Here is a 21,646-nt window from a genome sequence, read left to right as displayed (position 1 = left end):
GCTGCTTCACAAGACCCTTTTCCCCCAGCTCTCCTGGGCTGGTCCAGCTTTGCTCTCTGCCCCCCCCCCGCACCCCACAACCTGCCCACGCCAGCCGCAAGCCCTCTGAGCTCTCGGTCTCAAACATGGGGGGTCTTACCCCCCCGCTGGGCTGTGATCGTGGGCTAGGCAAGCCCAGCTCACTGGGGCTGGCACCACTGGTGGGCCGGGGACAGCGGAGCCAAAGCCTGGATGCCTCCCAATCCCGCCCCGCCTGCCCCCCTTCCCACGTGGGGCCAGGCCAGTTTGCCTGGAGGCTGCACTGGCTGTTGGTACCAGTACAATGAGATCTGGGCATGTGGCCAGATTTGGCATATCACCCGTGTGCCTGGGGCATCGAGCCCCACAACACCACTGCCACAGCACAGAATCACCCGCCCCATCCCACACGTGCAAGAGCCTCAGCCAGGACCTCCCCTCTCCCCATCAGCTCAGGGAGCTGGTGCTTTGCGAGGGGCAAGGGGACAAGCCCCTGATGCTCTGGTCCCCATCTCTGCCCTCCCTGCCAGGAGGCTCCAGGGCAGGCAGCAGGCCCTGCCTGGCATCCTCCTGGAGTAGGATCTCCCTTGCGGCGCTGGCCCTGGCTGGGGACGAGGCTGGAGCCCGTATCTCGGTCACCTCCCGGGGTTTGCCCGCTGGCTTCGCACTGCAGTGGGGCAGGGAACAGCACCAAAAACAACCTGTCTGGGATGGGCTCTGAGCCCAGCCCCAGCACTCGGCACCTGAGGGCTGGTGGGAACTGAGCTCCTCCAAGAACCGCCCCCCCTCCCGCTCCCAGTCCCTACCCCCCATGCCCCTGGTTGCTTCCAATCCTACATAGCGGTGGGGGCGGGGTGCATCAGCAGGGACGGGAGAAATAAAAATGCCCCCCAAGCTTCCTGTCACTGCTTGATCCCTGCCCTGGGAGGGGAGGGGGTCGAGATCTGCCCTACCTTCCCAGGCGGCTAGGGGGAGCGAGCGCCCCCAGCAGAGCAGGGTAGTGCTGGGGGGTGGGCCATGGTTCTCCGCCTGCCAGGGGCTTGCTGGGGCTGTGGGGTGGAGCCCCTGGGAGTACATGGGGATGGAAGATCTAGGGGATGGAAGTCGAGTCGTGCTGGGCTGCAGGGGGAAGGGGCTGAGTCCCTGGGGCAGGGCCGTGGAGGGTGACGGGCCCTCGCTTTACCTTGCGATGGGCCCGGGGCTTTCACAGACAGGACAGGAATGCTGTCTAGGGGGCTGGGCCTGGGAGTCAGAACTCCTGGGTTCTGCTCCCAGCTCTGGGAGAGGAGTAGGGTCCAGGGGTAAGAAGGGGGCCAGAGTCGGGCCTCCTGAGAGCTCTTCCTAGCTCTGCTGCTGCCTCTGCCCATGAGCATGGGCGCGTCCCTTCCTCTCCGTGAAATAGTCCCAGTAATGCTCGACGAGGAGACCCCCAGGCGCGCGGGAGAGCGGAGCTGGCCTCCACGCGGGGACTCGTTCAGCGGCTGGGCCGAGCCCCCTCTTACAGGCCTAGCAGGCAGGGGAACCTTGCGTTAAAGAACTGCATGGAAGCAGGGTGTCCCTGCGGCTGGGATGAGCCGGCACCGAGCTCAGCCCCGGCACTGCCTGGGAAGCTCAGGGGTTGCTGTAACCCCGGCCTGCAGGAAGGGGCAGGAGCTCCACTCTGCGGGAAACAAGTTGGGTTTGAAACAACAAAGCCACAAGCAGTGGCAGAGGCTGCACGGGGCGGGGGAGTGGGCCAAACTCCACGGGGGTGGGGGGGGCTGTGCAGCGGGTTGCCCACTGGGCCTGACCCCCCCGTCATTGGCACCAGTGTGAATCAAGAGCACGTGCCAGGAGCCGCTGGTGTCAGTGTGAACAGAACAAGGCCTAGTGGCCGTCAGTGTAACTTGCACTGATTGGCCCACCTGTGAGTGTCACGGAGCAGCGGGCAGGACTGGATGGAGTCTCAGGTTGTTTCTCCCCCTACCCTGTCCTCTTCCCCTCCTCACCGCGGTGAGTTAAGAACATAAGAACGGCCATACTAGGTCAGACCAAAGGTCCATCCAGCCCAGTATCCTGTCTGCCAACAGCGGCCAATGCCAGGTGCCCCAGAGGGAGTGAACCTAACAGGTAATGATCACTGATCTCTCTCCTGCCAGCCATCTCCACCCTCTGACAGACAGAGGCTAGGGACACCATTCCTTACTCATCCTGGCTAATAGCCATTAATGGACTAAACCTCCATGAATTTATCCAGTTCTCTTTTAAACCCTATTGTAGTCCTAGCTTTCACAACCTCCTCAAGCAAGGAGTTCCACAGGTTGACTGTGCACTGTGTGAAGAACTTACTTTTATTGGTTTTAAACCTGCTGCCCATTAATTTCATTTGGTGGCCCCTAGTTCTTATATTATGGGAACAAGTAAATAACTTTTCCTTACACACTTTCTCCACACCACTCGTGATTTTTTAGACCTCAATCACATCCCTTGCACCCCCCGCTGGCTGTCAGTTACGTTTCGACCCCTTTCCCTAACCTCGGGGCGGCTCCATCCTCTCCCATGGGTTAGTCCTGATTTACACCGGGGCTGAAGCATGATCAGGAGCAGGCCTGTGTGACCCCAGCTGAGGAGCTTCCACAAGTCATTTACATCACCCCTAGCTTCGGCCTGCTTGGCACCCTCCTCCACCAGCTCTGAATTTGGCCCTGTGTATTTATTTATAGCTGATATGGCCCAACACCTCCTGAAGGCAGGTTTGGCCGACAGCCTGGAAAATGCCATGGATCAAAGAGTTAACTTACCCTTTCTGCCCTGGCTCCAAACCCGGCCCGATAGAAACAAATCAGCGGGGCGGTTTTCAGGATTTTCCTCCGAAAGGGGAAAACACTTCGGACTCGCCCGGCCAGTTTGCCCTGCTCCCTTTAGGGAAGGGCACGGCCGTGGTGTGTTCCCTATCAGAGCAGCATGGGCCTTTAAGGGTTAAGTGGGAAACCGGGACGGCCATGTGCACCTTTGGGTATGAATATTAATAACACCAGTTGTTGTAGGCAGGATCAGAGCATTAAAAAGTGAAACGACGTAAGGGGAGGAGAAAGGAAAAGGGCTTTAGCTCCATCCCCGAGGAACCGCACGGGACACTGCGTGGCTGGGAGATCCAGCATGAGAACCCACCTTCCTCCAGCGTTTTGGGACAGCTAAACCCAGGAACTGGTTACCCCGGCACGGCCCCCACCTCCCTCCCCCCGGAGGATCAGCACATGGGACGCCGTCCAAGCCGATGCGGGCCAGACTCCAAGGCTACAGGCTGCTTGGGAATGAGAGTACAGGAGTTTCTGGAGAGGGGAGCTGGGCTGGACTCTCCCCCACGTGCAAGTCCCCGTCCGGGTGCTCAGGTCTGATCGGACGCTGAAATCTTTGGGAGAAAGTCAGGCACCTGGCACAGTTAGTTCCCAGCTCCCCTCTGGGAAGTGAGCCCAAGCCACCAGCATCCAGGAGATACAGGTGGGAGCTGGGATGGCAAAGCACCCACCTGATGCCAGGATTAGCGGAAGGAGAGGAGCGGGCACAGAAAGCCAGGGGTGCCAGGAGGGTCTGACATCCAGCCAGCTGACCATGGGCTCCCAGAGCGTCTGGTAAGAGTATTTCTTTCTTATTAACCCTTTGCAATCTGTCCTTTTCTAGCCCCTGTCGCCTGAAGGTTCTTCAAATGTGTGGCGAGCACTAGCTATGGGAGCCCCACCACCTCCAGAAATGTTATTCACCCCAAATGTACAGATGGGGGAACCCGAGGCACGGAGCAGGGAAGTGATTTGCTCACGGTCAGCAAACAGAACCCAGGAGTCCTGACTCCCAGTCCTCGCCCGTCTCTAACTCCTTGATCGTACTCCTTCCCCACCCTCAGCTTAGAGAGAGTAATAGCACAGGGAACCCTCAGCCAGCAAAAGCCAGGCAGGCCACTGAGATGGTCTATGAGCTCCAACTCACCTGGGCTGGGGGCAGCGTAAGGTGCTTGCTTAAAGCAGAGTGGGGGCAGGCTGCAGGGTGTGGTGTCTGGGTTTCACTGTGATTTAGAAGCTGGGAGGGTTCTTACATCCTGTCCTCCCCATCCTGTCCTGTTCCCCACCGTCCCAGCCACATGAGAAAACTTGTCATGTCCCGGGTGGAGCATCCCCGGCTGCTGCAGCTTGCTGTGATACTGAATCAGAAACAGTTCGGGCTCCAATAAAACCCGCTCGACCAGAGCCTGTGAGATCAGAAGAGAATTCCCCCCACCTGACCCCATAGCTTCAGATGGACTCCGAGGGTGCTCTCTGCATGTAGATGGCACCCCTTCCGGCCTGGCAGGGGCAGCTGGTGTGCCAGCTGCTGGTGCCACTGATGTTCTGTGCCCTGCTTCTGCAAATCACCCGGCTCCAGCTGCCACATGGAGGGCTTGGTGATCTGCTGGCTGCAGTCTCTGATCTGTGACTTTGCAGTGAGGATAGGATAACAACGGTACCTCCAGGAGCTGGGGATCCTTGCCCCCCCAGCACCCTCACACACGGGCATGGCATTAACTCGCCATCACTGGCACACCCAGAGGGCATCTCAGGGTGGTGAATGGGTCTGATCCTGCCACCTTCACTCACCCATGCCACCCCCCTCTGGCGTGAGTGAGAGGAGAATCAGGCCCAGTGTGTGTCCGGTTGCAGGACTGGGGTCCTGTTTCTACACCACGGGCTGGATTTTACCTTCCTTCCCTGTGTATCACTCGAGAGCAGGGCAGGGTTTGGGCTGGCGTCCTGGCAGGGCTCTGGCCAACGTGTCTGTTCTGGGGCCTGCTATGGGACCAAACACAAAACGATACCCCCAGTCACACCTCCGATTGTTCCATGTCTGACTCATCTTTTGAACGATGCAGGGACTCATCTCGAAAAGCTCCCTGCGTCAGCCAGGCAGGGGGAGCAGGGACGGATGGAGACAACACTCCAGCAGGACTTTCCCAGCCCGAACTTCTGTGACTCTGCGGGAAAACCCAGGGCAGCTGGGGGTCAGAAGGGGTGGGAGGAGGGGTGGTTAAGATAGAATTTTTCAAGGCAAACTAATTGCTTGTTCTCCCCTGCATGGAACCAGAATCCCTCAAACCAGACGCTGTTCTGAGGAGGGTTCTATGTTTTAGAGCTCAAGGAATTCTAACTGGGGTGCAGTCTAGAACCCACTGGGTTCGAAAACCCCACGTGAGCCTGTTGCTTCGGCCCAGACCTGTGTGCGCTCTGGAACCCTGTGCAGGCCTAGGGGACCCAGCCTCTGCGTACCCCATGTGAGCCCGGGGCGTCTACATTCTAGAAGCCGGCTCATTTCTCAGGGGTTGTAAATTCTAGAACCCGCAGGATAGGCTGACGGGGAGGCAGGTGTCGCAGTCCGGCGCTCCCATAGATCACAAGCCCTTTGGGGCAGGGACTCTGTGTACCTGCGTGTGTCTGTCTGGGGTGCAGCCCCAGGCACCCGGAGCCCTGCCCTGAGTTCTGAAGTGCTCTAGAACCCAAGGTGAGCTGGTGGCATGAGCCTCCTAGCCACTATGTCAGTTCTACGCTCTACAAGCAGGCTGCATATTCTAGAAGCATTCTGGTCTCGAAATGCTAGGGACAAACCCTAGACACCGGCACCCTTTGTGCAGGGCGGGTTGCTGAGTGGATGTGGCATTCCTCACACAGAGAGAGGAGGTCACTTTGCACATCCCAGGCTGGCCGCGTGACTCATCGCCCAGGGAAAGAGCCCCGAAGCCGGAGCAGGAGCTGCCGAGTGCCCTGACAGTTCTACCAGTGGCCTCTCGCTTTCAGCTCGGTTCCCAGCGGGGGCCGCAGGATCCTACCTCTGCCCTGTCCTGCCAGTGCCGCACAGGGGTGGCGGGGGGGCAACGGAGCAATGCCTCCCAGTCGGGCTGTTCTCCAGGCAGGCAGAGTGGCCAGGAGCTGAACAGCCCATGGGGAATGAAAAGTGACTTGGGGAGTGGCCAAGCTCACCCGGGGAGTGGCCCAGACTCAGACTGAACCTAGGTCCCAGTCGCAGGCCAGTGCCCGACCCATGAGGCTGGCCCGCGTCCTAGGCGGCTGGCCTCTCCGCTCTTGTCTCCTCCGCCCCTCCCAGCCCCCCCCAGCTCCCCCCATTTCCCCCTCCCACCCCCCCCCCCCACATCTCTGCCAAGGGCCTAACCTCAACCCACAGTCAAACACCCCCAGATTTGTGGGGTCTGGACCTGGAACCCAGATGTGGATGCAGCTTTCATAGCTTGACCCCCCACAATGGTCTGAACTGAACCCCCCAAAACAAAGACATTTATTTTGGACGGGCAGGGGAGAGGGTCAAAATCTGGCCCCACATTTTTCATCCCAGCCCCCCCCCCCATCTCCAGTCAGCCTGCCACCCCCACTGGATTGTAGGAATCCACCCCACCTTGTTCCCTTCCCTGATGATCTCACACCTGAGCTGTTGTGTCTTGTCTTATCTCTGTGTGTCTTGTCTGGCTCAGGCCGAAATCTGGGGGGAGGGCCGGGACCAAGCCAAGCTTGCTTTGCAGGGCTCCTGTCTCCCTTGTGTCTGTTATGCACCTGTAGACATGAATGTGGGTAACTAAGGGGGGGACACACACTCCCGAGAGGGCCCCCCCATCCCTGTTCCCTCAGGTGCCTCTAAGAACCGGCCAACCTCAATAGCTTTGGCTGCTTCTCCAGCCCCCTTGAATCTGCAGAATTACACCAGCCTGGCCTTTCTCGCTGGCTCCCCCCATGCCTGCCTGGGCTGGAACAGCAGCCTCGGCCCATGGCATCTCAGGGACGCGCGGGGCCAGCATGTGACTGACAGTGGGTCAGGTATTGGATTGGGACCTGCGTTCAGTTCCCAGCTCCCCCACGGCCTCTCTGTGTGACCCTAGGTGAGTCACTCGCCTCCCTGGGCCACAGTCTCCCCCTCTGTGAAATGGGGGTTCAAAATGCTTCCTTTGCCTGGTCTGTGTAAGTGCCATGAGGCAGGCAATGTGGGAGCCTTTGCCACCTAGCGGGGAGTTGGGGGGTTGACATGCCGGGCAGGGCAAACTCTGGAATCCACGCTGAGTTTTCTCTCTGGCTTTTTGCAGGCACAGTTCCCTGGGGACCGTCCTGCTCCTGACCTGGCTGAGTGTGGGCTGGGGCATCGGCAGCACTCAGGTAAGTGGAGGAGAAGAGACCACGTGGACAGGTCAGATTGGAGGACAGACCTTCCCTAAGGCCTGGCCCAAGCCTGCAGCAGAGTGGGGGTCATGTAGGATCTGAACATTTCCCAAGATATCTGTCCCCATTGATGTACGTCGTGGTATCACCACCTGTAACTGCAGGACCCCGCCGACCCCTAACAGATAATAGGCCTAGATATACACCAAGTGAGGAACATAGGAATTACCAGGCAGGATGAGACCCACAGCCCATCTAGCCCAGTGTCCCTTCTCTGATGGTGGCTAGCACCAGCTGCTTCTGAGGCAGGTGTGCGAAACCCTGCAGTGACAGTAATGGAACAACCTGCCCCCTTGGAAATTTCCTTCCTGACCCCTGTGATTTACGGGTTGGCTCATGCCTAGAAGCATGGGAGTCTCCACCCTCCCAAAGCTCTGGAAATAAAAATAACTTGAAGCACTTGCCAAGGGTCACAATGCCACTATATCTGGCTAACTGACTGGTAGATAGCAATTCATCTGTCCTTATCTAAGCATTCCCACCCACCACTGCAATGCAGCCCCCCCTGGAGTGAGAGCTGGCAGCTGTTTGACAACACAAAGCAACAACAGCTACAGAGGGGATTTTGGGGAGATAGGATGTAAATGCCTCCAGCTGGAAGCTGGCCAAGATTCTGGGAGTAACAGACCCCTGCGGTGGGGGATCGGTAGCAGCCACAAGGGGTCAGGGCCCCATCTCCAGCAGCAGTGGGCCTCCGTTGCAGGAGGCATGTTCCATTCGTCATACAGGAAATAGTCTCTTCTCTTCTCAGCTGCTTTATTCCTCTGCAGCCAGAGCTGCTCTGTCTTTCTTTAACTGGCTGACCCAGCCCTCCCCTCTTGTCTGCTCCTCGGGAGGCAGGGTTGGCAGCTCATCAGGGTCAGGTCGCTGGGTTGGTCCCCCCTTTGGGGTGGGGTGGCTTGGGCACCAGCATAGGAGACCCCTGGGAGCTCCTGTCCAGGAGCCAGTGAATTGATCCAGCCAGGCCTGGCCGTTTGCTTCTCTCCCAGTTGCCAGATGACCCCCCACCCCATCTCCCTGTTTATTTCCAGCTCTGCCCGTAGCTCATTAATCCCAGCATCTGCTGGGGAGTTAACAGCCCAGGCCTTGGAATTCTCCGGCCGGCGCCCAGAGGGCCCAGTGCAGAATGCCCACGGAGCTGATACTGATCGGCCCAGTTGTGTGGGGGTGCCGAGTGAGCCACAGCGCAGGTGTGACACTGTTGGGGGTTACCCAAGGCGGCCAGGAGGAATCACTACCACAGGGCGGGGCCGAGCTGACAGGTGTGACTTGTCAGTGTGCATTGAGTCAGCTCGGAGACCCACCCTGCTGCAGGTGACAAGTTTCTCTCCCCCCCCCCCCGGGGGTTTGGAACCCAATATTCTGCGTGTTACGTATCTGTACAGATGCTTCCCTTCCAGACGTCTCACACTCCCCAAGAGAAGAGGCTGGGTTTTCGCTGTTGGGAGAGACTGTCAGTGAATAGTGTGGTGGCTGGACACTGATGTAATGTTCCTTGGCAGGGCATATTTGTGTCCCAGAAGGGACTTGCCCAAAGCCACACCGCAAGTTAATGCCAGAGATGAACCCAGGCGTCCTGGCTCCCAGTCCCACTCTGCTCTAACCCACTAGACCCCCCCTCGCCCCACTCCCCTCCCAGAGCTGGGGTGAGAACCCAGGTGTCCTGGCTCCCTCCCGCTGCTCTGATCACGGGATCACACTTTACAGGCCAGCTCGGCTGTAAACTCCACGTGGGCTGGTGCCTGAGTTCTGAGCAGCATTTGCACTGCGAGGGGGAGAGAGAGGGAGGGTGTCACAAGGGGAGCCCGTCATCAAAGGAAGAATCTAACCCAGCGCAGCAGTGGTGGGTGTGAAGGGGCCCTGGGAATCTCAGCTCTGGGCGTGGCGGAGAGGGCCCTGTGCAGGCCCCAGGAAACACGCTGCAGACAAGAAGTAACTGGTGTGCAAATTACCAAACGGGCCTGCATCCTCCCCCACCCTAACCACAGAGGCAGGGACCCACCCACGGCACTGAGATCATCCCTCCTGTCCTAGGGCTGGGTTAAGGACACAGGCAGGGGCTCCTCTCTGCCAGCATGGCAGAGCTCTGCATCCTGGAGCAAACACTATCTGGTCACAACAGTTTTGCACTGTGCCTACTTGGCACAAGGTTGCAGGGCAACCACGTATGGGGCCCTGGGTGCATCTGCCCCCTGGTCTCCTGCATGGCTGGCTCCGCCCACAGCTCCAGGGGACGTTTGAGTGAGAGGGGGGCTGAGCCCCCAGGGTCTGGCTGAATGCCAGGGGTGGTAGCTGCCCCAGGGAGCATCAAAGAAAGGCCTGGGGTGGAAGGCTGTAGTTTGCCACCAGAGCGGGTGACCGCTGGACCCTGGCACAGCTCATTTGTGGGTCAGCTTCCACATGGGGGATGCTCTGCACTCGCAGCCCACCCCCGTGTCTCTCACAAGCTTCTGGCACTTGGCTTTCCCGGTGGTCAGGCCCCCGTGCATCCATGTGTGCGTGCGTGTGGGTATGTGTGTAGTGCAAGGCCTGCAAAACCCCATGCACGCATATGTGTGTACGATATTTGTGTGGCATTCTATGTGTGCCTGCACACACGTGTGTGTGCTCATGCGTGTGACTCCATGTGCAGTGGGGGGGAGGAGATCTGCTTTTTCCATCACCCGGCCCCAGGCATGCGGCAGCTGGGAGTCCCAGAGACGCAGCAGCTGATTTGGGCCTGGAGGTTCCTTCCAGCTTCCAGCTTTTAATAGGCAGCAGGTTTATTAACAGGCAGCAGGTTTAAAACAAATAAAAGGAAGTATTTCTTCACACAACGCACAGTCAACCTGTGGAACTCCTTGCCAGAGGATGTTGTGAAGGCCAAGACCATAACAGCGTTCAAAAAAGAACTAGATAAGTTCATGGTGGATAGGTCCATCAATGGCTATTAGCCAGGATGGGCAGGGATGGTGTCCCCAGCCTCTGTTTGCAGAAAGCTGAGAATGAGCGACGGGATGGTTCACTGGATGATTCCCTGTTCTGTTCATTCCCTCTGGGGCACCTGGCATTGGCCACTGTTGGAAGACAGGACACTGGCTAGATGGACCCTTGATCTGACCCATTAGGGCTGTACTTATGTTCTTGCCTCCAGCTCTGGGCAAAGGGAGCACCAGTGTAATAGATTCCTATCTATCTATCTATCTATCTATCTATCTATCTATCTATCTATCTCATTCTCATGGTGGTGGCTGAGCTCTTGTGAGTCACACCCCTGCAGGGTGCTAGCATGTTGTCCCACTCCCCCTGGGGCTGCTCAGCCAGGGGCAGTACAAGTAAAGGTGTATCCAACTCCCCCCCGCCCACCTTTGGGGAAGTTCCCCTCCAGATCTGGCTCTGGACTCTCCAGCCTGGGGCTCATCACTCTTCTCCCCAGGCCGGTCCCTCCACCCCGTCCCGATCACTGTCTGAGAAGGACAATGGATAGCGGGGCAGGGGACTGGAAGGGGAGACAGGCCTGGCTGGCGGGGAGCCAGGGGATAGGAAGCCAGGAAGGAACCTTCATTCCAAATGTCGGGAGCAGAGATAAAGCAGGCACTGGAGGGATCCTACAGGATTCAGTGTAAGGAGTGGCAGGGACAGAAACCAGAGAAGGAGACAATTACAGGGCTGGGGAGGAGGAGGGGGATGATTTCACTGTGTGATGATAACTGCCCAGCAAAAATAAAGGGGTGGGGGTGGGGGAGATCTAGGATGTTGACTCCACCAGAGAAGCCATGTGGCCCGGACTCCCCCCTCTCCACCCCCCCGCCTCCCAAGCCTTCTCGAGTGGCCCAAACTGGGCAGATCTCAGACTTATTGTTACAGCTACAAGCTGCCCGTGGCCTCCATCCAAACCGTGAATGGAAACCACACGCCTGACGCTGAGCCCGCGCCCCCCCCAAAATTGTTCAATTGGAAGCAGTTCTCTCCAGCGTGCTCCAGCTGTGCTCCCCCCGTGGCGAGTGTCCCAGGATGCCCCACTGGCAGGGAGCCTGGGGGGCTGGTGCCAGCTGCACGGCGGTTTCCAGGGACTGTGTAACAAAATAACCGGGGAAGGTTCTTGGGGATCTGCCATCTCTGCACTGGGCTGGGCGTGTTGGCGACAGGGCAAAGGGAGTGGATGGACGTGGGTGATCCTCCCGGTGTGGAGCAGGGGGAGTATGGGGGGGGCAGATAGCCCCTCCTGGTGTGGGGCGGGGGAGGATCTGAGGGCAGAGGGACTGAGGCACCCCTCCTGGTGTGGGTTGAGGGGCCCCTGTGGGAAATGTTGCTTGTATAACTGGAGGGGCACAGGGCAGGCCTGGGCTGGGAGGGACTGGCCCATCCGGGAGGGGTGACTTTGTCATCTTCCTTTAAGTAGGGGACAGCCAGCAGGACCCTGGCGTTCGGCCTGGAGCCTCAGCCCCGCCAAAGGCGCCAGCCAGGCCATGGGGAATGGACGCCCTGGGGAGGCTGGAGCGCATGCTCCAGTACGTGTGGGGACGGCGCCTCCTTTCGCACCAGGAAATGCATCCGGTGAGTGGAGGATCCGGGGGGGAGAACCATGGGAACCCTCACCATGTTGCGTAACCATGCATGGAACAGGCATGACGGCGTCCTCCCCCAGGGACCAGACACAGGGCATCTCAGCCTGGTATTACAGGGCCAGTGCTGATGTGGGGCATGGGAGAGGTCTTTGCCCAGGGTGCGAATGACCCCTCTGCAACGCACCCCGATGCAAAGCGACATGCACGTCTGGAGACCACCGGCTCCACTCCAGGCAGGCCCAGGAATCCACCTCTGGTTCTGCCCAAAGGCCGTCAGCCGAACCCTCTCACCTCCCTGCGCCCAGCATGGCCAGCTGCGCCAGTCCTGGGCAAAGGCTGGCCTGGATTCCATGGCCCAGCCGGCAGGGATCCAAGGAACAGGCTTGATTTCTCCAGTGGCCCGAAAGGTTCTCATGGAAAAATATTTTTCTCTGGGGCATTTCCGACGACTTTGCATTTTAATTTGGCTTGAAACTTGGGGGGAGGGTTCTAATGACAAAAGTTTGATTTGGGGTTTTTTCCCCCTTTTTTGGAGGGCAGGGGAAGGAGAATAACAATATTTTTAGTTAATCTGAAAAATTCCATGGGAAAATGTGGAAGGAAAGTAATTTTTATTTGGGGGGGGGAGGCGGGAATGTTCTGTATTTTCCCACCTGCTCAAAATTGCAGATGAAATTTTTTAGCTTCATTTGACATTTTTGCATGGAAAATACACAGGCTTGGCCTGATTTCTAGGTGGGGAGAGAAATAAAAAAGCTTAAACTTGGGCAGAATAAGCTGCCCCCCAACCCCCTCCCCCGCTATTCATACCCCCACCCCCTCCCTCCAAGTGACTGGGCTCAACCTGACTCTGAGGATCAGACGAGATGATCCCAATGGTCCCTTGATATCCATGACGCACACCCCAAGGGGTGTGCGCTGGGGTATCGGTCCCCTTTTGGGGACCCCTGGCTGTGGCTGGGATCCCAGGCAGACAGGGGCGGGGTGCAGGCCTGCGGATTTGTCTGTGCCGGTTGGCCAGAGTCCGTGGGTGAGCGGGTTCCTTATCTCTGCCCTGATTAGGCGGGGAGGCGCCTGGCGAGATCGGGCGTGATTCAGGGCACGCTCTGCCCTATTCCCCCAGCTCCCCAGCCTCGGCGGGGGTGTCAGCCGAGCGTCTGGGCAAGCAGCAGTGCTCGCCGTGGCTAGCACCGGGAGGCATGGCTGGCTGGGCGGGCGTCTGGCTCTGCGCCCTGCCTGGGATTTCGGGCCCCTTTTCCTTCCGCCTTGTTTTCCTCTTGGAACCACCACACATTCTTCCAGCGAGTCGTCGCAGCTCCCACACCCCACACGCCCCATCCCGGAATCCCTGCCCCGTCACCCGCCGGCTCCCTCCCTTGGGCACAGGGCCTATGATGGGACCCTGCCATTGCCCTGCCACCCAGATGGAAGGCCTGGCAGCTTGGGAGCCGCTGTGCTAAGGTCCTTTTACCGCAGGTTCCCTGAAGAGGAGCTGTGTGCAGGGGAGCCCCGGCAGTACCGCGTGTGCAAGCTGCACGTGAGTGTGCACCAGAGCGACGGCAGCTGGAGTGGGGGAGGGGTGCATCTGAACCAGTTTATATCCGCACTGTGTCGTCCCCCCAACACACGATGCCACAGCAACACGGAGCTGCCAGCTCAGAGCGAGGCACCAGGGTGCAATGGGTAGGGTGTTGGACCGGGACAGCGGGCACCTGGGTTCTGTTCCTGGCTCTACCGCTGGCCTGGCTGGGTCCTGCCTCTCTGTGCCTCAGTTTCTCCATCCACTCCTCGCGTGAACTTTGCAGCCCCCAGAGGGGTGGATGCCAGTGGCTGGCCGCTTCTCTGCCCCATCCCCTTGGGAGGTTTGTCCGTCGCTGCCACAACTGGGTCATGCTCCATCCTGTCTCGGTGGCAGAGCCCCGTGGTGGGTGGTTCCTTCCTGTGTTGTCCAGCCCAGCACCTCTGCTGCTCTGATCTCGAGACTCACGTCTCATCTGACTCCCTGGAAAGACAGAGCTCAGGCGTCCAGACCAGCACTGGGCATGGGCATTCTCCCTGATTCTGGGCCTCCTGCAGTTCCCCGCCACCTGCCCCATTTACAGGTGCCCCTGCCGGGTGCATGATAACCTGCCCGCTGGTCTCTGCTAGTACAGACGGGACTCGGTGGCACTTTGCCATTCCTTCGCGTGCCCGATGGCCAAGGCAAGGCAGGTCGCCCCCCTGTGAGGCTGCAGCCCTGTGCCCTTCCCTTGCAGGAGTGTCCTGGCAGCTCGGTGCCCTTCCGGGCCGTGCAGTGCTCCCTGTATGACGGCAAGCCCATCCTGGGGAGCCAGGCGAGGTACCAGTGGGTTCCTTTTCATGGAGGTGAGTCCTGGGTTCGAATCCACCCCCGCGGTGGCACAGCCATTCTGCTGCCTCTCCGTTCTCACCCTGGGGGCCCTTCTCCAGCCGCCCTTGCTGAACGGCAGGGCCTGCTGGTTTCCTGGCCCCTAAACTGGAACCGCTCCCATCCCCGGCTTTCTCCTCCAGCGCCCAACCTCTGCGACCTGAACTGCCTGGCGGTGGGACACAATTTCTACTACACCTTCGGCAGAGTGCTGGACGGGACCCGCTGCAGCCCGGACTCCCCGGATCTCTGCATCAGCGGCCAGTGCTTGGTAGGGCTCGCTTGGTGCTGCAGGGCATGGGGCTCGTGGGGGGCCCCGGACTGGGACCAGCACTGTCTGCCAGTGCCTGGCGTACCCAGGCAGAGCGGGGCTTTCGCCCTGTGCCTGGTACCCAAGGGGTTGCCGACGCCACTGCAACGAGGGATGCTGGATAAGGCTCACCCACCTCGTAGACCCTGCATTCAGGGGACGTAGGTGGGTGAGTCCCAGCCCTGGCAATGCGGGGAGGTGCCAGCACTCCGGGCTGACCCAGCCCCCGCTCATTCTGGGGGTCGTCCCGTGCTGGGGAGGGATATCCGGTGCAGCCACCTCGCCCTTCTTGACGCCCGCTTTCCCCTCCTACCAGACAGCGGGCTGCGACGGGATCCTGGGGTCTGGCTCTCGGAGCGACGCCTGCGGCCTGTGCGATGGCAGGAACGACTCGTGCCTCTTCGTGCAGAGGGTGTTCCGGGCCGCGCTCCCCTCCTCCGGTGATTGATTCTCCAGGGGTGAATGCTTTGGCTCTTGGCTTCAACGCTCCCTCTCTGTCTCCTCCGCCGCACACCCTGCCCCCCGCCCGCCACCCTTCGGAGCCAGCCCATCCCCTCCTGCTCCGGGCACCGTATCCTCTTCCTGACACCAAACGGGACAAACCCACTGGCCAGGAGGAACTGAGCGACCCCATTGCTCGACGGCAATGCACAAGCCTTGCAGAGTGGATGAGCTGGCGTGGGGGGGATGGGGCATGCTGCAGAGATGGGGACCAGCTCTGGGAACAGGAGGCAAAACCCCATTTGCTGTGGTGCCAGGCTTCAGTGCCCACCACGCCCCTCCCTGCACAGTAACAGGCTTGCTAGTGGCTTCGCAAATAATCCAGGCCCCCGTGAGTAGCGGCAGGGGAGGGAAGGAGGGTGCCCAGCTGCACGTTGGCCCGGCCCTGGCAGCCACACCCTAGTGACACCAGGAGAAGAGGCCTGGCCCCTGTGGGGAAAGGGCTGAGCCCCCAGAGAGCTGCTGGTCTTTCCCCACAGGGCGGCGCCAGGGCAAGCTTCCTTCTACACCCCCAAAGCATGTCTGAGCCCTGCCCTCCAGGGGGGCAGAGGGCCGTCTGAGCCCCTTTCAGTCCTGGGTCTCTCCAGAGGCTGCTATCGACGGCTTCCACCCACGTGATGGTGACTTCGGAGCTGGATTGGACATGGTGACCCCTGGGAGAAGGGATCCCAAGGCCCATTGCCCCACTTAAGCCCCCCCAGCCATCCAGCGCCCCCCATGCCTGCATGTGCCTGTGAAACTGGCATCCCGCCAGCTCCAAGCCACACCGCAGCCTTCGCTTCCTTCCCCTCCCTGGACACGAGTTGGGGGAGCCGTGCAGGACGAGCTGGCCTCTCGCTGCCCCTGGGGCGGCGCCGTTGGGTTCAGCCCACACGTTGCTGCAGCGCCGGGAGGAACCAGCCTCCCACATGCCCAGGCTCTGCTCTGACTCCTGTCTCCTCCCCCACCTAGGTTTCTTTGGGTACAAGAACGTGACGAGGATCCCGGCAGGGGCGATGCGCATCAAGGTCACCGACTGGAGCCGCAACTACCTAGGTAGGAGGAGCCATCCCCACCCCATGGCCTCTTGTTAGCCCCGCCCTGCCTCACTTGACTCCGCCCCCCCACAGGCCACATGATGATTCCACTTGGAGTGACTCTGTCCCACAGCCGGAGTGGCAAGAGCGAGATTGTCCCTGATTGTGCTTGGGGAAGGTGCCTTTAAGCCAGAACCCAGGAGTCCTGACTGCTGGAACCGCATCCCGCTCTAACCACCAGACCCCACTTCCCTCCCGAAGCTCGGAAAGGAACCCAGGAGTCCTGACTCCCACCATGCCCCCGCTCTAACCACCAGACCCCAGTTCCCTCCCCAAGCTGGGAAAGGAACCCAGGAGTCCTGATTCCCACCCTGCCCCTGCTCTAACCACTAGACCTCACTTCCCTCCCACTGCTGTAACCACTAAATCTTACTGCCTAGCCAAGCTATGCTGGGTTGGGGCCCTTTGTGCATCCTCCCCCCCAGATGGCACAGCTACAGGCCAATGCCATTGCACCATCTGCAGCTTTACCCCACGGTGCCTTTCCCCCGCCCCCAAGCCCAGCAGACCCTCACACTGTGCCCCCCCAGGTCCCCTCCCCAGTCCTCCCTCTCTCTCACTCGGGCCGCTCTGTGTCTCTCCGCAGCACTGATGAACGGGGAGCAGCAGTACGTGATCAACGGGGACTGGGCCATCGACTGGCCGGGCGCGTACGAGGTGGCAGGTACCACGGTGCGCTATGCCCGGGACGCGGACAATCACGAGACCCTCGAGGCAGCCGGGCCGACAGAGGAGGATCTGCACGTCATGGTGAGGGGGGCTGGGGGAGAGAGCGAGCTGGGCTTAGGGGCTGCCCCATCTCGGTCTCCCCTTCACAGGCTGATCTCCCTGGTGCCCTGACAGCATAACACCCCAGGGACCCCGGTGCATGGGAGAACAGCCCCCCTCACACACACACACTTCCCCCAGCATGTGTGTAGGGTCTCCCCCGAGTGCTGGGCTGCGCACCCTGGTTCGTTATTGTAGGGTCTCTCCTGAGTGCTGCTGGGCTGCACACCTTGGTTCGTTATTGTAGGGTCTCTTGGGGGGACTGTTGTATGCCCCCGGGCAGGTGGGAGCTGGGACGCGGGGGGCTCATGCAGCCTGATGGGTGGGCTCAAAGGCAGCTCTCCGTCTTCCCCCTGCCGAGCAGGTCCTGTTCCAGGAGCCGAACCCGGGCATCGAGTACGAGTTCTGGCTCCCCAGGGAGCGGCACGGGCACCTCCAGGGTGACTCCAGCCCTCTGCGACAGCCTCAGCCCAGAGGGGTCGACCTGGACCCACCCGGCGTGCCCCAGCCTGGGCCTTGGACCACACTGGTGCCCCCCACGCACCTCAGCATCAGGGACACGACCACGGAGAGGGCCCGGCGGGGACCCACAGACACAACGCAAACAGGTGCCTGCTCTGTCCTCATGGGTCTTCCCTCCAGGGCCCAGACGATAGACAGACAGGACCTCGATAGACAGACAGTACTACTGGAGTGGACTGGGGCAGGATGCTACCCCATGGGGGCATATTGCAGAGCCCAGGGGAAGCCACCTTGGCAGCAGGATCCCAGCTCTGCTGTGGGGGGCAGATATAGCACCATGGGGGTGGCAGGGGGGAAGGCCAGGGCTACAGAAGCGCCCCACCCCAGAGGGGTTCCAGACCGGGATCCGAACTGCAGTTCTGCCCTGGCCCCTAGCGCTCCAACGGGCAGAACCAAAGCCCCAGATCTGAGCCCCTAGGGCCCTGGGGGAAGTTTGGATCCGGAGCTAAACATCCTCCTGGCCCCAGGCCCGTTTGTCCATGGGGCTCCCCTGGCTGCTGGGATGTGGGACCCCCCGCCCACCCGGCAGGGCTGCTAATGCTCCACCACAGCCCCCTCCCTCCCAGCCCCACCCTTAGACACAACACAGCATCCCTCGGCCCCTGGGGGCTTCCGCTGGGGCTTGCAGCTGTCGGGCAGGTACCGGGGTTGCCTGCATCCCCCCCCAAACGATCCTCCACCCCCCACTGACTGCCCTGGCTTTGTGCCCCATAGGGAGCTGCGGCAGGTGCCAGACGCCCAAGGGAAAGTCCCAGCGCATCCGCCACTACTGCCAGAGTGACTTCGGTAAGAGCCCCTGGCCCAGCCCCCTGTCGGGGGGCTGAGCGTGAACACGGCAGGGAGAGGGAGCCGGGGGCAGGCACAGGGGCCACGCGGGACTGGGACAGGCCAGGAGACCCGGGAAGGGATTGCTGGGGCACGGTGGGCACTGAGCTTGGCTCCACATTGTCTTTTTTACAAAAAAAACTTGGCCACCCAGGCTCCCCACTTGGGCTGGATCAGAGCCGGTGCCCCCTAGAGGGGAACCCCGTGTCCCATTCCCCAACACCCCCAGGGCAGCCAGTTCCCCACTGTGGGGTGGATTGGAGCTGGCGCCCCCTATAGGGGAAAGGCCTCATGTCCCATTCCCCACCCCCTGAGCCAGCCAGTCCCCCCACACTCTGGGGCCAGCTCAGAACTGGCACCCCCTAGAGGCGGAAGGGCCCCATGTCCTATTCCCCAGCACCCCAGGGCAGCCAGTTCCCCCGGTGGGGTGGATTGAAGGTGGCGCCCCCTAGAGGAGGAAGGGCCCCATGTCCCACGCCCCAGCCCCCCAGGGCAGCCAGTTCTCCCCGTGGGTGGATTGAAGGTGGCGCCCCCTAGAGGAGGAAGGGCCCCATGTCCCATGCCCCAGCCCCCCAGGGCAGCCAGTTCTCCCCGAGGGGTGGATTGAAGGTGGCGCCCCCTAGAGGAGGAAGGGCCCCATGTCCCACGCCCCAGCCCCCCACAGCAGCCAGTTCTCCCCGAGGGGTGGATTGAAGGTGGCGCCCCCTAGAGGCGGAAGGGCCCCATGTCCCATTCCCCAGCCCCCCAGGGCAGCCAGTTCCCCCAGTGGGGTGGATTGAAGGTGGCGCCCCCTAGAGGCGGAAGGGCCCCATGTCCCATGCCCCAGCCCCCCAGGGCAGCCAGTTTTCCGCCATGGGGTGGATTGAAGGTGGCGCCCCCTAGAGGCGGAGGGGCCCCATGTCCCACGCCCCAGCCCCCCAGGGCAGCTGATTTTCCGCCTGGCCTGTTGCTCCCCTTCCGCCCCCTCTCCCCTTCCGCCCCACCCCCACTCGGCTCTCGCCCGCAGTGTTCCGGGCCCGGATCCTGGCCAAGCGGCCGATCGGGCAGGAGACGCGCTACGACGTGCAGGTGAAGCACACCTACCGCAACCGCTTCCCCCTGGTGCACCGGGAGTACGTGTGGGTCTCCAACGCCTGCGACTGCCCCCCGCTGCTGGAGCGCCGCGAGTACCTGCTCATGGCCCGGCGCCACGTCAACTACGAGCACACGCTCAACCGCATCCTGCTGCAGCGTGGCAGCTACGCCCGGCCCTGGTCGCCACGCGAGGACACGCTGCTGCGGGACATCGCCGGGCACTGCGCCCGGGGCAGGCCGGCGTGACCGGGGGGGAGCCCAGCCGTGGACAGGGCGGGCAGGGAGCGGTTTGGGGGCACCCTGACCTGTTTCCATCCAGCCCTCCCACGTGCATACTCGGGGTGATGCCACAAAATGCAGGGTTCCCCTCAGATCAGCCAGTCTGACCGACGCTGCCTTCACCTGCCACTCACCCCTGGGCTTGCTGGCTCCAAGGCAGGCCCTGATGCAAGCCTTGCTAAAGTCACCCCCTTGCTCCCAGTGCAGCCAGACCCTCACCTCGAGTGCCAGCCATGGGGGTGAGAGCTGGGAGCTGATGGGAGAGCGGCTGCTGAGATCAGCTTGGGGCGGCAGTGACGGAGGAAGGCAGAGGGCAATGGGAACGGGGGGATTTCAGTCTCCAGTCTCTCCCCGATCCAGCCATGCTGTCCAAGGGGTAAAATGGGAGTGTGGCTTCACAACAGGGCAGGATGTTCGAGTCCACGCCTGGTGGTCGAGGGGACACAGGGCTTTAAAACAGTGTCTCCCTACAGGGGCAAATCCAGGCTGTGAGCCTCGCAGCAAGCCAGTTACTGGACACTAGCCACCCTGCTCAGCCACCTCCCTGCAGCCCTGGCACTGCGAAATCCCTGCCAGGCAGGGTGCAAACGGCGTGAGAACCCAGCCATCACATCCACATCTGCTAGCATGCCATGCACACGCTAGCCCATCGTGCAAACACACGCACACGCTAGCCCATCGTGCAAACACACGCACACGCTAGCCCATCGTGCAAACACACACGCACACGCTAGCCCATCGTGCAAACACACGCACACGCTAGCCCATCGTGCAAACACACGCACACGCTAGCCCATCGTGCAAACACATGCACACGCTAGCCCATCGTGCAAACACACGCACACGCTAGCCCATCGTGCAAACACACACGCACACGCTAGCCCATCGTGCAAACACACACGCTAGCCCATCGTGCAAACACACACGCACACGCTAGCCCATCGTGCAAACGCACACGCTAGCCCATCGTGCAAACACACACACACGCACACGCTAGCCCATCGTGCAAACACACACGCACACGCTAGCCCATCGTGCAAACACACACACACGCACACGCTAGCCCATCGTGCAAACACACACACACACGCTAGCCCATCGTGCAAACACACACGCACACGCTAGCCCATCGTGCAAACGCACACGCTAGCCCATCGTGCAAACACACGCACACGCTAGCCCATCGTGCAAACACACACGCTAGCCCATCGTGCAAACACACACGCACACGCTAGCCCATCGTGCAAACACACGCACACGCTAGCCCATCGTGCAAACACACACGCTAGCCCATCGTGCAAACACACACACACGCACACGCTAGCCCATCGTGCAAACCTACACATGCAAACACACACACACAAGCTCACTCTGCAGCCCCCGCAGCCCCGCCGTGCAAACCAGCACCCACCCAAGTCCCGCCCCTCACACACCTGAACTCGTCTGGAGCGCCCGAGGCAAAGCGTCTGTGTCTGTCTGTAACTAACCCCTCTCCCTGCCCCCTCTCCCTGGTGCAGGGCTGGGCGGCTTTTCTCGCCTGGCCACTGCTCGGAGTCGAGTCTCTGGGATCAGACACTGCTGTGCTGCGCCCCCCCCCCCACACTGACGCCTGCCGTGTGCTCCTCTCCCGGCTCTGCCCAGCAGTGATAACGCTTGAGTCCCTGGAATCCCACCCTCAAGCCCACGGGAGGTGCCCTGGACTCCATCTGCCCAGCCAGCTCCGTTGCCTGGGCCCACCAGCGCATGCCAGGCGAGCTTCCCAGCTGGGCTGGGTCCTTGTTCCACCCTCACCCGGCCTGTCCCACTGTCTGCTTCTGCTGGGAGCCACACGCTCCCTTCAGCCTAGGAGTGGGCTCCCAAGAGCTGGCATGGTGGGCATGGGCACACCATGAGATGGGCACCTGAGGGGGAGTGGTACAGCCAGAGAGGGGTGGCCCCCGCCCGTGAGGGTGCTCCTAGGGCCAGGGCAGTCGGAGGAGGGGGCAGACAGACACACCAGAACATGCCAGCAGGTGGGCTCTGCAGGAATGGGCAGGGCGTGTGCTGAGATGGGCCTCGCAGGGGTGGAGGCTCCTGGAGCTGGGGGGCAGAAGGGGAAGGGGTCAGAGATGGGCACA

The 21,646-nt window shown here is 61.0% G+C and overlaps 1 protein-coding gene across 2 annotated transcripts; it reads left to right on the top strand.

Annotated features, from left to right (window-relative positions):
- Positions 1-3,124: 3,124 nt before the first annotated feature.
- Positions 3,125-20,257, top strand: ADAMTSL5 (ADAMTS like 5). 2 transcript variants are annotated; one of them, XR_012156156.1, is made up of 12 exons: positions 3,125-3,629; positions 7,109-7,178; positions 11,623-11,777; positions 13,265-13,325; positions 14,044-14,152; positions 14,318-14,445; positions 14,801-14,924; positions 15,937-16,020; positions 16,648-16,811; positions 17,194-17,437; positions 18,066-18,957; positions 19,045-19,165. XR_012156156.1 is itself a non-coding variant. In XM_073323873.1 (12 exons), exons 1-12 carry the CDS (start codon positions 3,511-3,513, stop codon positions 19,494-19,496), a joined length of 1,644 nt encoding a protein of 547 aa, XP_073179974.1. In that variant the 5' UTR covers positions 3,125-3,510; the 3' UTR covers positions 19,497-20,257. The 2 variants fall into 2 exon arrangements, 1 of the variants encoding a protein (XP_073179974.1); XM_073323873.1 differs by lacking the exon at positions 19,045-19,165 and adding an exon at positions 19,183-20,257 and having other exon boundaries at positions 18,066-18,137.
- Positions 20,258-21,646: the final 1,389 nt, after the last annotated feature.

Source organism: Lepidochelys kempii, chromosome 25 (genome assembly GCF_965140265.1).
Source record: "Lepidochelys kempii isolate rLepKem1 chromosome 25, rLepKem1.hap2, whole genome shotgun sequence".
NCBI classification, from domain to species: Eukaryota; Metazoa; Chordata; order Testudines; family Cheloniidae; genus Lepidochelys; species Lepidochelys kempii.
Note: the sequence above shows the minus strand (reverse complement) of the source record. Positions and strands in the feature narration are given on the sequence as shown.